Source organism: Gopherus flavomarginatus, chromosome 4, assembly GCF_025201925.1.
Source record: "Gopherus flavomarginatus isolate rGopFla2 chromosome 4, rGopFla2.mat.asm, whole genome shotgun sequence".
Lineage (NCBI taxonomy): Eukaryota > Metazoa > Chordata > Testudines > Testudinidae > Gopherus > Gopherus flavomarginatus.
Genome location: NC_066620.1, coordinates 204,544,605 through 204,561,135, shown reverse-complemented (window position 1 = coordinate 204,561,135; position 16,531 = coordinate 204,544,605). Strand labels below are relative to the sequence as shown.

The 16,531-nt window shown below is 46.1% G+C and overlaps 1 protein-coding gene across 1 annotated transcript; it reads right to left on the bottom strand.

Moving 5' to 3' along the window:
• Positions 1-2,933: 2,933 nt before the first annotated feature.
• LOC127048829 (cytochrome P450 2K1-like) lies at positions 2,934-16,486 on the bottom strand. The gene is made up of 9 exons (XM_050948852.1): positions 16,301-16,486; positions 11,694-11,856; positions 10,035-10,184; positions 9,347-9,507; positions 8,205-8,378; positions 7,952-8,093; positions 5,916-6,100; positions 3,967-4,108; positions 2,934-3,202 (listed from the first exon to the last, which is right to left on the bottom strand). Exons 1-9 carry the CDS (start codon positions 16,484-16,486, stop codon positions 3,015-3,017), a joined length of 1,491 nt encoding a protein of 496 aa, XP_050804809.1. The 3' UTR covers positions 2,934-3,014.
• Between the last annotated feature and the right edge of the window lie 45 nt (positions 16,487-16,531).

Genomic DNA, 16,531 nt, shown 5'->3' with positions numbered 1-16,531 from the left:
AACACCCCAGATCATGGATTGCACTGGGGCTCAGGCAGGAGATAGGTGTCCGGATGCCCAGAAAGAGGCAGAAACATAGGAGCCTTGGGAATGTTTACCCTGAAAATGTAGGCACTTACAGGGGTTTATCAGGATCTCAGTGGAGCCTAAATTTAGTAGTTAGGAGCCTAAACCTGTTTGGGGTTTAGGCCCCTATGTACCTTTGTGAATCCCCCCATAAGATCTTATAGAACCATAGAAAAGTAAGGCTGAAAGGAACCTCAAGATCATCTAGTCCAGCCCCTGCACTGAGGCAGGATGAAGTACAAGCTTGTCTTACCTAGCCACATAACTCAATGCAGGACCAAGTGAAGCTGAAAGCAAAGCAGCCCTTACTATAGAATTACTCTTTATGCACACTTAATAGCTACTTGCTGTGGACAAGTTTACAGTGATACAATAACCTTGTCACAGGGTCCACTTACTGTTAAGGAACCTTATCCTGGTGTCTCTGGGAAGTAACTCTTTCCAGGGCTGATGCTCCCTTCTGCTACTTGCATCACACCCTGCTACCCCTCTCTCTCCCAGTCCATGTGACTGCAGGAGCAACTTCTTTGTGACTTGGGCCTCTTCCCAGGTCCCTGTGCATCTTTCCCTGTTCTGGGGTAGCAAAATCTTTTCAAACAAATGGGCTGAGGCAGCCTTCCCATTCACTGCCCAGCTGGTGCCACTTCCCTGCTACCCCTTCTACTAGGGACTTCCTGCCTTTATAAATCCAGCCTAGCTCCTCCCTCCTCAGCTAGGCTCCCTCAGTCAGTCAGAGGATTCCTTAAACCACCTGGTACCCCTCAGGTGTGGCTTGTCTAGTTAATTGGCCCCCTTCTGAGCCTGCATTAACCCCTTCAGGAAAAATGTGGGGGTGAACACCCATGGGAAAAGGTGCAATAGAGACACAGACTAAATTAGTCCAAACAAAGAGGCCTAGGGATATAACTCAAGGACGGTGTTAAGATCATGCCTGGTAAACAAGCATAGGACCAGAAATCAATGAACCAAAATTGATGTGTTGGCAACTAGGCCTAACTGGTGGACAAAATAATAAGGGGATGGGCTATTCCACACACCACGCCCTTTTGGAGTTCTTAAAAAAAGTAAAGACACTGGAGGAAAATAGGGACAGAGGAGTATATTTCTTGACTGAAAGACAAGAGAAAGAGAAGGAGTGAGCTTCACTATCATAGCTACCACCCCAACCTTCTCCTGGGACTCCAGTATCTAGCCTGACACTCTTGTGCCTTCTTTGCCCTAATCCTTGGAGATGTTTTGACCAGACCAAGCCAGAAAGCAGGATCCCAATGACACCTCTGGCTAAATTTCAAACATCACTTGAGATTTGTTTCCCTGGAGCTGCTGTGTTCTTCACCTTCCCTATTATATTTTTCCTCTCCCCCTGCCCCCTTTTCCTTCTGTCTAATAACAGTCTGGCCTAGTCAGCCAAGACTATACATTTTGCAACACTGCTGTAAGCTATGACCAGAAAGGGACCGCTAAAAGTAATGCCCTAAATAGCTCAGTACGGATACAAGTTTGCCAGGTCTCCCACTGGCTGATAAGATCATTTGCTGAGTTTGTGTTTCACCAGCAGGAAGGTTGCAAGTGAGAGTCAGCAACAGAGACAGAAGCTGCATTTTCTCTCCTTGCTGTTCTTTTCTTCCCCTTTTTGTGTGTGTGTCTTGTTTTGTCATCTCTAAAATGAGGTTGGACTTTAATAAGAGCAATGACAGCTCCAGCCCATCTCAACTGATTTCTACTCTTTCCCACTCAAAAGTAGTCAATACCATCTGCAATACCATTTAATTGACTATCACAGAAAAGGGGGTGTGTGTGTACACACGTACAGGAGGGGGGCTCTTTATAAATACTCCCTCCAGCTAAAGGAAAAGGGAACAAAGGATATTGAAAAAATAAACCTTACTTAAAGTATTTGAATTGTAACGTATTAATGGTTTTTCCTTATCTTTAATAAAAGGTTTAAAAGAGTGTGTTTGCCATGGTATTAAATGGGCTGAGGCCTCTGTATAACAAATGCCAAACTGTATTTAACACCATATAATATTGGACAGTGGTTGGAGGAAGTTAACTGCTGTGACTCTTTGGGCCCATATACTCCCTCTAAATTGATACAATAGATGAAAGCTCCTCTACAAATGTAATACATGATTATTGGATCTTGCTGCAGTACATGGCTGTTTACTGCCTCCCAAGAGCCCCATCATGGCTATGACTGCCTATGCAGCTACCCTGCCTCTATTTCCCCTTAATCCTGGCCCCTTTCAAAACTCACACACTCCCCAGACCTTCTAAACTCAAGGCTTTAATTGACTCTTCACTAGTTCTCCTCAGGCTGGCAACAGTCTGTCAAAAAACCACAACTCAAACATACACACAGTTTTTTAGTTCGTTTTCCGTTCTTTAACAGTCAGTCACAGGCTTTATCTGGCTAGGGCTCTGCAGAAGCCCAACTTGCTTCTCAGAGCAGCTGCTTCCACCATCCCCAGCTGGCTTCCAGACAAAGTACAACAGGCACCACTACAACATCTTGCTGCCTTTATATTAGAATCACCTGATTCCTCTTTGGCTGGGCTCATCTTGTAATCAGGGTTGTCTTGGGCCCAGGCATTCCAGCCTAGGGGCAAGACATTCAGTTACACTTGGGACTGGGGTGAAATATTTAAAAATGGCTGAATAATAACTACAACTCTGGGCAATGATGATTGCTGGTTTGAAGATATGGCCATGTACTCAGGGTTGGAAATGGATCTTTCACAACATTGCAGGAGTTATATATGTTTTATTGTTTTCTGGTAGAAATTAGCAGGTTACAGTGGTTCCCAAAGCATATAGTATAATACTATTAAGATATCCATAGATACTGCAAATAAAGATAGGTCACATGTAGCTGGCTGTATCTGGGAAGAATAAGCAGTAGGATGAAGTGAGGTTGAGTTTGTGTGACTTTCCCGAGAAGCTGTAGTTTATCTGCATGGCACAGCACAGATCTTATGGGGCATTGGGGGCGTGGTAAACCCAACTGCTGGGGTGAGGTCCAGATCTGAGCTGGTAACTCCAGGAGGAGGATGGAAAGTGAACCTCTGCAGGAGGCTTGTAAAGAAGAGGAAGAGCTCCATTCTGGCAAGAGTCTCGCCTGCACAGATCCTCCGACCTGTAATGAAATTAACCAGGGATGGAAGGATTTCAAAATTAGCAGCAACACAACAGATTTGAGTTCTAACTCTAGGAAAGAGTTGTAGATAAGTGCTTAGCAATTATTAGCTAATTCATCCTCACAACACCAGTCTTAGAAAACAAGTGTTATCACCTCCATTTTACAGATGGGAAACTATGGTATAAAGTGGCTAAGTGACCTCTTTGAGGTCACACTGGATGTAAAGGTCAAAGGAAGGACTAGAAATCAAAAGTTCCCCATTCCTAGTACCTTGCTCAGTCCACCAGGCCATAAGGTCATCCAGGCAAGCTAGTGCCTATATGCAAGGCGACAGACAGAACCTCCTGAACAGCCTAAAGGCCGGAAGGGAGCACACTGTATTGTCTCTAAGGGCCATTTTCACTTGCTCGAGGATTGGCAATGATGGGTTTTGACAAGAGCCATCTCCTGCTCTCCTTTGGCTCAGGGTCCAGAGTCCACAGCCTCTAAGATTTCAGAGTGTCTGGTTCTGGATTTTGGTTCATCTCTGGAAACAATGTGATTTTCATGCTTAGTCCTTTCATGTCTCTTACTCAGCAGGGCTTAGAAGTATCAAACTCAACCCACAGAGACAAGGAGTGTATCTGTCTAGCCACCTGCGGAGCAGCATTGAGAGAGTTTTACCTAGTCCTTCCTTGAATGCAGACTGAGATCCAACATGATGCTTTAGAAGGGGGAAGATACAAGGCGAAGGCAAACTGCTGTCCTTGAAGGAAAGTTACCTGCTGAAAAAGGCATGAATGCCTCATTCGTCACAAACTTTCCATCTGTGCTGAGGAAATGCTGAGGATAGAATTCTCCAGGCTTCTCCCACTGAGTCTTGTCATACAACACAGAGGCCAGTAAGGGGATGATATAAGTACCCTAAAAATCATCACAAAATAAAAATTAGAAGATTCAAAACTTTTCCATTGAACTCTGATTTCAACAACAAAAATGGCAAATTCCATTTTTGGCAAAATTTTCCCCAAACCAACACTTTTACTAAGAACTGTTTTTGAAAATAGAAAATTTTAATGAAAAATTATTTTAAACTGAGAAACAGCTTCTCTGTTATTTCCTGGAAATTTCTATGAAATTGGGAGAGAAAAAAACAATCAAAAACAACCAACCCTCAATTAAAAATAAAATCCTTAAAATAAATAATAATTTAAAAATTGCATTTTTCTACCAGCTCTAATAAAAATATCAAATTGACCACAAACTGTGAGCTTCATTCAGAAAGATAACAGGCCAGATCATCAGGTTTCATTGTGGTTTTTAAGGTCAGGCTTTACAAAGCCCTGACTGGGATGATTTAGTTGGGGTTGGTCCTGCTCTGAGCAGGGGGTTGGACTAGATGCCCTCCTGAGGTCCCTTCTAACCCCGATATTCTATGATCAGCTGGTGTAAACTGGCATAGCTCTGCCAGAAGTGAAAGTAAGCCAGTACGGTGTACCAGCAAGAGCCAGTACACTATGCCAGACCGCACCGGCTTCCACCACAGCGAGCAGCCCAGAGCCCTTTGAATCCCTCCTGTGGCTCCTGAGGCTGGGATTTAAAGGTCTCAGAGCTCCCACAGCTGTGGGCAGCCCAGAGCCCTTTAAATCCCGCCCGTGACTCCGGCGGCCAGGTTGGGGCTGGGATTTAAAGCTCAGCCCCGGGGGCTCCCAGCCACCTCTGCAGCTGGGAGCCCTGGGTTGATTTTAAGGCCCTGGGGCTCCCAGCCACAGCCGGTGCCCCAGGGCCTTTAAATCTTGAGTGGCATCGCTTCTTCTGGATGAAGCCATGCCCCTTCTGGATGAGGCCATGCCCCCCTCAGGACTCCAGCAGTACTGGAAAGTCCTGTAAGTTACTTTCACCCCATAGCTCTGCTCAGTTCATTTGCACCAGCTGAGGATCTGACCGAGGACCAGTATCCTGCAGATATCTCCCCTCTGGGGGGGCCCAGAGCTAAGGCTCTTTCCACTTCCCACCCTCCCTTGTTAATATTTCATGTTGTCACAGTTGACAAACTCTCAGGACAGCATCCCCCTGCCCTCTTTCCCATAAGCATGTCACAGGTTTGAACCAGAGCACTGCAGATACCACTGCATGTGTTACTTTGTGGTTTGCCTTATCTGAGCTCAGCTGCTAAGAAGTTTAAAGTTTGATTAGTCTGTGGATGGGAGTTGTCCAGATTAAGTCAAGAATGCTGCCAGAAGTGTCTGTCTTCCTGCCCTATGAGCCAGAACTGACTGTGTTGGAGAGGAAGCTGTTGTTTGAGAAGGACTTGGCTTCAGTGAACTCATCACCACATGTGAAGCCAAAGTGCTCACAGAGAATTCAATCTGCTGTCAGTTTCATGATAGAACATCTTTAGTTCTCTTAAGTTAAAGAGAAAAGGAAATATTCAAAAAATATTCTCCCTTCTCACGTGTGTCTCTCTAGGGTTGTGCTAGCCCCAGTGAGGAGAACGGCCTTCTACTTTATCCAGAGCTATCAGAGTAACTCCTTTAGCGGCAGTTAGATGGGCTAGTACTTTTGAAGCTGAAGCCCCAAGGTTCAATCCTTACTGATCACCATGGCATTTAGGTGCATAAGGTCATGTGATTTCTGGTCTGGAGGAATTTAAATAATCCATTGTTATTCTGTTTTAATTGGTGAGTTTGAAGGTCCTGGTAATTAAAGTACCTCTTAAAAAAAAACTTACTTTAGGAATAACATATCCATTAAGTCTGACATCCTCAGTAGTCTCATGAGGCAAGCTCATTGGCAGGATATTAGCAAACCTCTGAATTTCATGGATGACGGCATCTGTATACGGCATTTGTGTCCGATGTTCATAACGAAGCTGGGCAGATCCTATAACTCTTTCGATCTCTTCATGGACTTTTTCTGAACAATTAAAAGAGAGTGAAAGCAGGTGCTCAGATACTATGGTGGTGGGAACTCCTATGAGAAACTAGACACAGAGAAGAAAACATACACCTGACACCTGCTAAACAATATAATCCAAACCCTTTAGGACACAAACATCTTGTTTCTAAAATGCTGCTGCTGACAACCTTAGTTACCAAGGCTGAAATGGAAGAAGGCTCAGATGAGTAATTTGGGAGCAGAGGTAAGCGTGCCTCTTCTAGTTGTGAATAGTAGTAACCTACTGAGTGCAGAGAAGGTACTGTCTCAGTGCAAAGGGTAGGGCCTTTGCTTTTAGGGATCGATCCTGTGAGGTGCTAAACATCCTCAGATTCCGCTGATTAATGAGAGTTGAGTGTGCTCCACATCTGCTATGATCAGGCTCTTGAGGTTTACAATACACTGTGGTCCCTTCCATCCTTACTGCAGTCCAGGATTTAGGGAGACCCTGTGTGGGGACATGAGGCAGCAAAGAGTGATTTAGTCCGAGGGAAAACTGCAGGGCCCTCTCTGAGTCCAGCAGCCTCAATAAAAAATTCCCTTTACTTTCATGACAGCTGAGTCTGTTTTCTCCCTACTGTGAGGGATGACATCATGCCAGAGGTCTTGTATTTGAACATGGGAGAGGACTGTGGTGTCTGTATGTGTGTGAATCATAGAAGCATAGAATATCAGGGTTGGAAGGGATCTCAGGAGGTCATCTAGTCCAACCCTCTGCTCAAAGCAGGACCAATTCCCTACTAAATCAACCCAGCCAGGGCTTTGTCAAGCCTGACCTTAAAAACCTCTAAGGAAGGAGATTCCAGCACCTCCCTAGGTAACCCATTCCAGTGCTTCACCACCCTCCTAGTGAAAACATTTTTCCTAATATCCAACCTAAACCTCCCTCAACTTGAGACCATTACTCCTTGTTCTGTCATCTGCTACCACAAAGAACAGTCTAGACCCATCCTCTTTGGAACCCCCTTTCAGGTAGTTGAAACCACCTATCAAATCCCCTTTCATTCTTCTCTTCTGCAGACTAAACAATTCCAGTTCCCTCAACCTTTCCTCATAAATCATGTGCTCCAGCCTCCTAATCATTTTTGTTGCCCTCCACTGGACTCTTTCCAATTTTTCCACCTCTTTCTTGCAGTGTGGGGCCCAAAACTGGACACAGTACTCCAGATGAGGCCTCACCAATGTCGAATGATCATGTCCCTCGATATGCTGGCAATGCCCCTACTTATACAGCCCAAAATGCCATTAGCCTTCCTGGCAACAAGGGCACACTGTCAACTCATATCCAGCTTCTCATCCACTGTAACCTCCAGGTCATTTTCTGCAAAACTGCTTCCTAGCTATTCAGTCCCTAGTCTGTAACAGTGAATGAGATTATTCCATCCTAAGTGCAGGACTCTGCACTTGTCCTTTTTTAACCTCATTAGGTTTCTTTTGGCCCAATCCTCTAATTTGTCTAGGTCCCTCTGTATCTTATCCCTACCCTCCAGCCTATCCACCACTCCTCCCAGTTTAGTGTCATCTGCAAACTTGCTGAGGGTGCAATTCACGCCATCCTGCAGATCATTAATGAAGATACTGAACAAAACCAGTCTCAGGACTGACCCTTGGGGCACTCTGCTTGAAACCAGCTGCCAACTAGACAAGGAGCCGTTGATCACTACCCGTTGAGCCTGACGATCGAGCCAGCTTTCTACCCACCTTATCGTCCAGCCTATACTTCTTTAACTTGCTGGCAAGACGTGGACATAGCTTGTCCAAAAGCACACTCAGTACGTATAGAGTAGAGCAAAAGAAATGATGAGTAGTCAAAAGGTTCAGAAATCTTACTCTGAATGGCTGGGTATTTCATCATAAGCAAAAGGCCCCAGCGGAGTGTGGTGGAAGTTGTTTCCATCCCAGCTGTGAACAGATTACTCACAAGGCTTTGCAAATTCTCATTTTTGAAATGAGTATTGGGATTAGATTTTTCCTGCAAGTACAAAACTCCCAGTGAATGTTTAAAGAATATTGGCAATCAGGGAAAATCTGCATTAGCCACACACACATACACACATTCCCCTCTTCCCTAGCCCGTCGGTACCTCCTGCTGCCTGATGAGAAAGGCATCAATGAAACTTCTCTGGTCATTGGGATCTAATTGCTTCAGGTGTTCGATGAAAGTCTGCTGAGTAAAGGAGTACAGTTCTTCCAGATTCTTAAAGACTGTCTTGTGATTTCCTGGTAGGAACCCAAGGGCAGGAAACATATTGAACAGCTAAAGGAAGGGAATAGCACAGTTAGCCAAAGGTAATGCAGATTATAATGGTTAACGAATCATTCATGATCAATATGTGGCTTTACAGTAACATATATTGAGATGATAAACATGGCCTTGTAAATAATACGGCCCGTTTCTATAAGCCTTCCACATGCAGAACTCCCACTGAGGTCAATGAAACAACTCTTGGAACTCTTCTTCTTCTTCATATGGCTGTTGAAGATGTAGGGCAACAACTATAATTTTACATTCAGATGGTTAAGCTAGCTAGACTGCTGGGGTGTGTCTATAACCTTTTTACTCTAACACTTTATGGTGTCGCTGCCACTGGTGCTGTTGTGCTGATGATAGCAATGGTGGAGAGCTTGTGTAGGCCAGTCACCGGCCTTTTAGCAGCTATGTCTCACACTTAGGGCACAAGCCAGTCAACTAACTGATGGTGGTGAGGATTATGGGCACAGATTTCCATGGACAGGTTATTCGCTGTAGGCAGGTTATTCCACCATTGCTCGTCATAAGGGTTTCTTGCTTGTTCCTCTGGAGCATCTGGCGCTGCTTCCTTTAGAAACATTAGAGCTGCTCAGCAAGTTTTAGATGAAATGGTTTAATCAGAAAAATCCCAATTCACTGAAACTAGAATGTTTCAAAGATGTAGGTTCTTTGGATGACATTTTCAACAGGAAAGGTTTCACAGCTCCAGGTTGGAATTTTTTTCCAAGTTTCAAGGGAATTGGGGGGGCGGGGATAAACAATTCCCCAGAATAGCCAATAGCCCGGTGTTTTGGGCATTCATGCAGGATATGGGAGAGACAGGTTCAAATGTCTGCTTTGCCTGAATCTTCCACACCCAAGTTGAGTGTTCTAATGAACGTGCTATTGGCTAATCTGCGATTAGGATCTTTCTTTTGGAAATATTTTGAAATCCCCAAAATGGACATGAAATAAAGCAGACTAACTAATATTACCGTAACCATGGGACTCCCAGAAAGCCGGACACTTTCATTAATTAAATGGATAAGCCTGAGAAATTTTGGATCCTCATAATCAAATCTGTGTCCAAGCATTATCGACACAATGACATTGGAAACGGCAGCATTCATCATTTTCATGGAGTCAAAGGAGCTTCCTGAAAAGCATTAAATGGCAACATTCATCATTTTGTTGGTATCCAACGGGTTTCGTACTGGAAACCATTGAAATAACAGACCTCCTCTTCCCACTTTGGGATGACTTGCATGCCTTGGGGCAATAGGAAGGAGCAATCTCTGGGCTCCTTTAAGCAGAGGTCCTGCTGGTGGACAGAGAAGGAAGGCTCATTACACCTTTCCCTTATGTCAGATCCTCAGGTCAAACTTCCCTGAGAGTCAGTCTGAGATTTGCCTCAGTGAGGAACTGGCCCATTATTATTAGGCTGATCCCCCCAGCACCTTCCCCTCCTGCCCCTTCACACAGCCACCAATGTGCTCCATTGGTTCAGGCTCCTCCCCTAAGTTCTGGTTAGTAGGAATAAAAGGCAAAAGAGCCATGACTGAGTTAATTTCCAAGTGAGATGACTCCATGAGGGTGGGAAAAAGGGGGCTTCACAGGTCCAGATGTGGTTAAGGACTTTGAACGATTACCAGTGTTACACTACAAAACTCAACACATGCTTACCTTTGTGGGATTCAAAATCCTTTATCAGATAATCACATTCTTCCAGGATTTTGTTCTCAATGGTCCTCCTGCCCATACCAAAATCCCGTAAGGTCGTGAGAGTGAATCTTCTCATCACTTTCCAGTTTTCACCATGAGCAAAAATAATACCTGAAGTGCAAGAGAACCCCCCACAAAAGAAACAAAACAAACCTCCAGGTAAATGTATTTTAACAGGGACAATATCATTCCTTAGTTTGAATATGAGCAGCTAGCCTCAACTAAACATAAACTTCCATAACGCTCAGCCTCCCAAATGCCAAAGGTTACATTTTCAGAGCAGACCACAGCAAATAGTTATTAATCATGCACAAAAAGTAACTTGATTATGCCCAAATACATTTGCTAGTCTCGAAGGTGCTACAAGGATACCTCGTTGTTTTTACCTAACACTGAGTTACACACCTAAGCTGCCTGACTCCAGGAGAGGGGTTTCTGCTTGTGGATTGTTAGCAGAGCCACATGCCTCCCTGCCGCCCACACTTAGGACCCTATCTCAGTGAGGGGGCTGGGCTTAGAACACACCCTTCACATCAGCATCTCCCATTGGCCTATTTAGGCAGTTCTCTCCCTAGCATGCTAGCTTTTCTGAATCAATTGTTAGGTGCCTAGTTCTTCCCATTCATTGTATAGGGACCCAACATGCCTGACTCAGACTTTGTGGATTGCAGTGCTGTTCTTGTGATTTTCTAGGTGACTAAGAGTTAGGCGTTGTTGCATTCTGTTTGCAACACCTAAGATGGTGGCAAGTGAGGATGGCAGCTGCAAGTAGGGAGCATTTGGGGCCACATAGGAAGAAGGGGGGAGTGAGGAGGGTACTCAGCCACCAAGGAAGATATTGGGTGAAGCTTAGAGGTGGCGTGATCAGTGCAAGGTTATCAGGGAAGCCTGGAGCAGGATCTGGCCTGTTAAGCAGAGAAAGCAGGTTCTGGGAGGATGCTGGGAAAGCCAGGACAAAGGAGGTGAATTCAAAGAGGAAGTCTTGAATGGGGAGTTATCATAGGAGATTTACAGGCAGCAGCCTCAGCTGGTTACTCAGAGAAAATTGCTGTGTTCCTGCAAACCTGTCGGGTCATGCAACTCTACAAAGCTCAGGCACTCTGTTGCCTCCGGAGTTATTGAAAAAGAAAGCACGTTTGTTTAGCGTACACATTCTGCAGTGCTGGCAGGCAGTAGTGGGTACACCTAATTTCTTTTTCTTTGAGTTTTATTGGAACTGCTATAACTTGCCTGGGTTTTGTGCAGTGTTTCCACACTGATGTTTCCAAAGAGTATGAGATGTTTGCTGAGTCTTCCATCTCCTTTATTTTCCCCTCAGATTTGGTTTTGTTACCTGACATTAAATTGACTATGTCTCTATCTTTCACCCAAAGACAGGGAGGGACTTACTCCATGTATTTAATAATGCCCCTATGTATATCTCCTGTAACATTTATGTATTGAGTCCCCAATGGTCTTATCTTTGGCAGTAACAAAACTGCCACATGGAAGTATACAAATGATAATGTATGCTCTCCATACTATTCCGATTTCTCAGCCCTGCAGAACAGTTCCCTGACAAAAGAAGAATATTTCCAATGGTCAGTCTTGTCATTTGGTCAGAGAGAAAAGAAATCTCACCATTTCCTCTTGCAAATTTTTCAAATATTGGGATTCTGGGCCTCTCTGCAAACGCATCTGCCTGGTTCACAAGAGCCTCCTTCACCATCTTGTATCCCGACAGCACCACCATATTCTTGGGTCCCATATGAATGCTGAAGACTGGGCCATATTTCTCAGAGAGCTTAAATATAAGGAGGGGCGAAAAAAGCATTATACGTTTCCATGCTACTGTTATAGCAACTGTTGGGTTTCAATTTGATTTTAAAATATACAAGCTAGAGCTATGTCTTTTTCTTCTGCCTGCAAATATCACTGATTGAGCAAGTGCCAGTTCAGCATCAGGACAAGAGACAGTAAGACACACTGCTGCTCTCCTGCTGCTGTTTATTTTGTTTGGAAAAAGCATTGTAAGGGTTTCAGTTTTGCTACAATGTGGCCACAGAGCTTAAGAATGTTGAGTACATAGAGTGGGTCCAATGCCCACTGAAACAATCTTTAATGTACCCTCACAGCCCCCTGTGAGGTAGGAAGGTGCTATCAGCCCATTTTACAGGCAGGGAACTGAGGCACAGAGTGACTTGCCCAAGGTCACACAGGAAGTCTTTGGCAGAGCAGGGAATTGAAGACAAGTCTCCAAGTCCTACTTATTGAAACATGGGACCAGGCTTTGCACTAATGTCTATTACAAACTGACTATGTAAATGCATTAGTTTTGTAACCCTGTTTAAAAAAAAAAAGAACAGGCTCTACAAATGACACTGCTTGGCTCCTTTGGAATTCTGTAAAGGATTACCTATATCCACTTCTACCTGCATACAGCAATTACAGAAGAAATAATGGGCTACATAATATCAGTTAACAGAATATACTGAACAGTAGAGCTGAACAAGAACTTATTTCCTTTTCACACACACAAATTTGACAAAAATTATTTTTATTGACATTTTTCAGAATTTCATTAAACATTATTTTGTTTTTGTTTTGATCAAAGATTGAACAATAAATTATTTTAAGACCAACTTTACTGAGCATAGTTCTCACCCTGTAAATTTATTTCAAGGTCAAAGTGAATCAGTGTTTTTTCTGTAGATGGGCTTCTGACTGTTGATTTTATGAATAGCACCAAATATATGCTCCGTGTTATGCAGACAAATAAGAATACACAGTGCTGTCCCCGAATAGCTGACAATCTATGGCTCCAATCTTGCTTTGAAAGCTACTTGTGCAGAGCCTTCTGTCTACATGGACTCTCATTATTATTATTTATCATCAGTGTTACCGTAGCATCTAGGAGCCCCAGTCAGGGACCAGGACTCCATTGTGCTAGATGTTGTACAAACACAGAACATAACAATAGGCCTTGCTCCAAGGGCCATAAAATCTACGTACCATTGGCCTCTGCATGACTGCACAGGCTTAGGGGTCTGTGCTAGCAGATCCTGCTGGAGGATAAGGCTCAAATAGACAATGAAGGATGGAGCATTGGATACAGCAAAAGGCAAGTGATGAGATGTGACCATATCAGTCTATCTAATATAAGCTCTTCAGCACAGGGGCGGTCTCTGAAGAATGGCCATACTGGGACAGACCAATGCTCCAGCTATCCCAATGTCCTGTCTTCTAACAGTGGGCAGTGCCAGATGCTTCAGAGGGAATGAACATTCCTGGGCTATTTTGAGTGATCCTGCCCTGGTCATCCAGTCCCATATTCTGACAGTTGGAGGTTTTGGAACACCCAGACCATAGGGTTGCATCCCTGACCATCTTGGCTAATAGTCACTGATGGACCTATCCTCCATGAACTTATCTAATTCTTTTTTGAAGCCGGTTATACTTTTGGTCTTCCAGCTACTGGATCTCATTATGCTTTTGTCGGCTAGCTTCAGGGACCCCCTATTGTCAGATACCTACCTCCTAAACTATCAAGTCACTTCTTAACTTTCCCTTGGTGAAACAGACCAACCTTCCTTGGTCTCGCATTTTACGATGTGTTTTCCAGACCTCTAGTCATTTCTGTTGTTCTTTCTTGAACTCGGTTCCATTTGTCAGCAGGGGGCCACAGTGGGTCGGATGTGGGCTAGAGGAAGCAGCAGGGGCATGGGATGATGGAGGGATGAATGCAGGGCCAGGAAGGCAGTAGGGTCGGGGCGAGGAAGGTGAGTGGTGAACCCTGCAGCTGCATGGCTGCAGCAGAGTGGTCAGTGCCAGATGCTTCAGAGGGAATGAACACTGGCACCCGCTGCAATGCGGCATGGGGTCAGTGCCCGAGGAGAGAGCCCGGAGCAGGGGCAGGAGTTGCATGGCTAGGGTTGGGGCATTTCCTGGACCAGGGAGCAAAAACTGCACAGCCGGGCCCAGGGATTGGTGCTCATGGCCAGAACCAGGATCTTTGGCAAGAGCTGCACAGCTGGGGCCAGAGGCTGGAGTCCGAGGCCAGTGCCCACTGTGATGCAGCCAAATCCCAGACCTGGGTGCTGGAGCTGGGGGCCACATGGCCAGAGGTGGGGCTCAGTGCCCGCCACCACTATGCCAAAACCAGCACTCGCTGCCATGCAACTGGGGCTGGGGATTGTTGCCTAGAGCCAGCTTCTGCTGGAGCCCAGGGTCAGTGCTTGCTGACACACAGCCAGGGCCAGGAATCTGCGCCAGGGGTCAGAAGCCAGGGCTGGGGGTTGGAATGTGCATCTAGGGATTGGTGCCAAGGCCAGCAGCCACCACCACGGTTTGGGGTTGGAACCCAGGGCTGGAGTTGGTGCCAGCGGCCAGAGCCCAGAGATGGGAGCAGAAGCTGGGAGTTGGCACCTGAAGCACCATGGCTGGAGCCCCGCTTTGCACAGCCAGGCTCCCCAAGTCCTGCTGCTGGAGCTCACCTCCCAACCATCCCAGGGCTAAAACCCCCATAGATAGAGAAGAGAACTCACCTTCCTCCTGCAGCGTTGTCCCCCTCCCACCACCATCTCCAGGGCTGTGCCAATGCTTTGCCGTCTCCCCCTCCCCCATCACCATCTAGGAGGCTTTCAAGGCCACAGGAAAAACCCCTCATGGCCGCTTGAGAAACACTGGATTAGTCTTTCCCCGCAGGGCATGGAGAGACTCTTCAGAGACCACTTCAGCTCAGTGGCTGAAAGTGCCCAAACAGCTATAGGGAACTTACACAACACCTCTGCGTCAGGCAGGAGGACCCCAGAGGGGCTTATCCCCAGCCATGCCCCACATGCTCCTGCTGCAGGCAGGGGGTCCCATGGAGCAGGGCTCCATGGCAGGCAGGATAAATGCACCCTTGGCATAGTCCCTTCATGTCCACCACCACCCTCGGTTTGGTCTGTACTGCAAGTATTGTTAATTATTATCACTAATGAACGTTTCTGTCCCATTCTCTCAGTGATCTGTGACAGGCTTGGCAGTGCTGCTTTAAGATATGTTAAGTGAAGCGCAGCAGAGATCAAAGTTCTAGATAGGCCTGATAAACATACATACAAATCAAACATTGGATTAGCTTTTCCCCCCTGGGCATTTACACAGCACCCCTGTGTGAGGCAGAACCCTCGGGGTGCTCATCCCCAGCCAGGCCAACCTGCTCTTGCTGCAGGTATGGGGCTTACATGGGGCAGGGCTCCATGGCAGGCAGGATAAGTGCACTCCCTGCATGGTTCCTTCATGTCCACCCCTACTCCTCAGCCTGGGTTTGGCCTGTACTACAAGTATTGTTAATTATTATAATTAATGAATGTTTCTGCCACATTCTCTCAGTGACCTGCGACAGGCTTGTGCAGCGTTGCTTTAAGATATGTGGAGCGAAGTCCAGCACAGATCAAAGTTCTAGATAAACATTCATACAATTCCAGACTGAAGGGCCTGATCCCAGATAGGCTGAAGTCAATGGTAAGTCAGTGATCAGTCGCTCACTGACTAGCTAACTCTTAAGCAGGGCCGTTGCAACCATTTAGGCAACCTAGGCGGTCACCTAGGGCACTAGGATTTGGGGGGCAGCATTTTCTTCGATAGTGACCGTGGTGGTCAGATCTTCGGCCACCCCGGTAGCCACCAGCATTTAGGCGGAGGGAGCTGGGGCTTGGGAGAGCAGGGAGGGCTGCCTGCGTCAAGTGAGGGGGGGGCGGCTCAGGGCAGAGATGGAGCAGAGGTGAGCTGCTTCACTTCTCACATCTCCCAGGCTTGTGGCACCAATCAGCTTAGGCGCCGCAAGCCTGGGAGGCAGAAGAAGTGAAGCAGCGAAGGTGTGCTCGGGGTGGAGGAGGAGCAGGGGTCAGCTGGGGCAGGGGAGGTGCTTCAGGGCAGAGGGTGGGGGGTGGGGAGCTGCTGTAGGTGAGTAGCCTCAGAGCGGAGGGGGGGAGCTGCCGTGGGAGGGGGGCTCAGGGTGGGGGCTCAGGGACAGGGGAGGGCACAAGGTGGAAGTTTCGCCTAGGGCATGAAACATCCTTGCACCAGCCCTGCTCTTCAGATGAGCTACCCTAGCTTTGTCTGCATTCAGAGTTTCCCCTTGCAGTGCACACTGCTTCTAAAAATGGGGACTCCTGCATTTTGCCTAGCTTGCATTGTTCCATCTGCCATTTACAGCAATGAGATCAACTATAACCTGCCCAGTCCATCGCATTTGAAAGTGTTACCTTAAGCAAAGTTCGGTAAGGTCTCTTCAGGTTTAGCTGGTGTAGATTTCCAAGGATGGGTAAAGGTCGTGGTCCTGGGGGGAAATTCAGGCAGGCTCTCTTATTCCAGCCCTTTTTCACAAATAGAATAGAAACAGAAGTTACCACAAATAGCAGCAGTATGACAAATGGATCTGCCAGTGCCATTTTTGAGGATTGATATTGAGCTAGGGAGAAATTTTCCAAACAAAA

Bases quoted from the DNA above. Each gene is read 5' to 3' on its own strand.
- LOC127048829 (XM_050948852.1), bottom strand. From the start codon at position 16,486: ATGGCACTGGCAGATCCATTTGTCATACTGCTGCTATTTGTGGTAACT. The intron at 8,094-8,204 runs GTACCGACGGGC...TTGTACTTGCAG, and splicing joins TTCTCATCAGGCAGCAGGAG to GAAAAATCTAATCCCAATAC. The intron at 3,203-3,966 runs GTAACTTTCCTT...ATTTCATTACAG, and splicing joins ATTCATGCCTTTTTCAGCAG to GTCGGAGGATCTGTGCAGGC.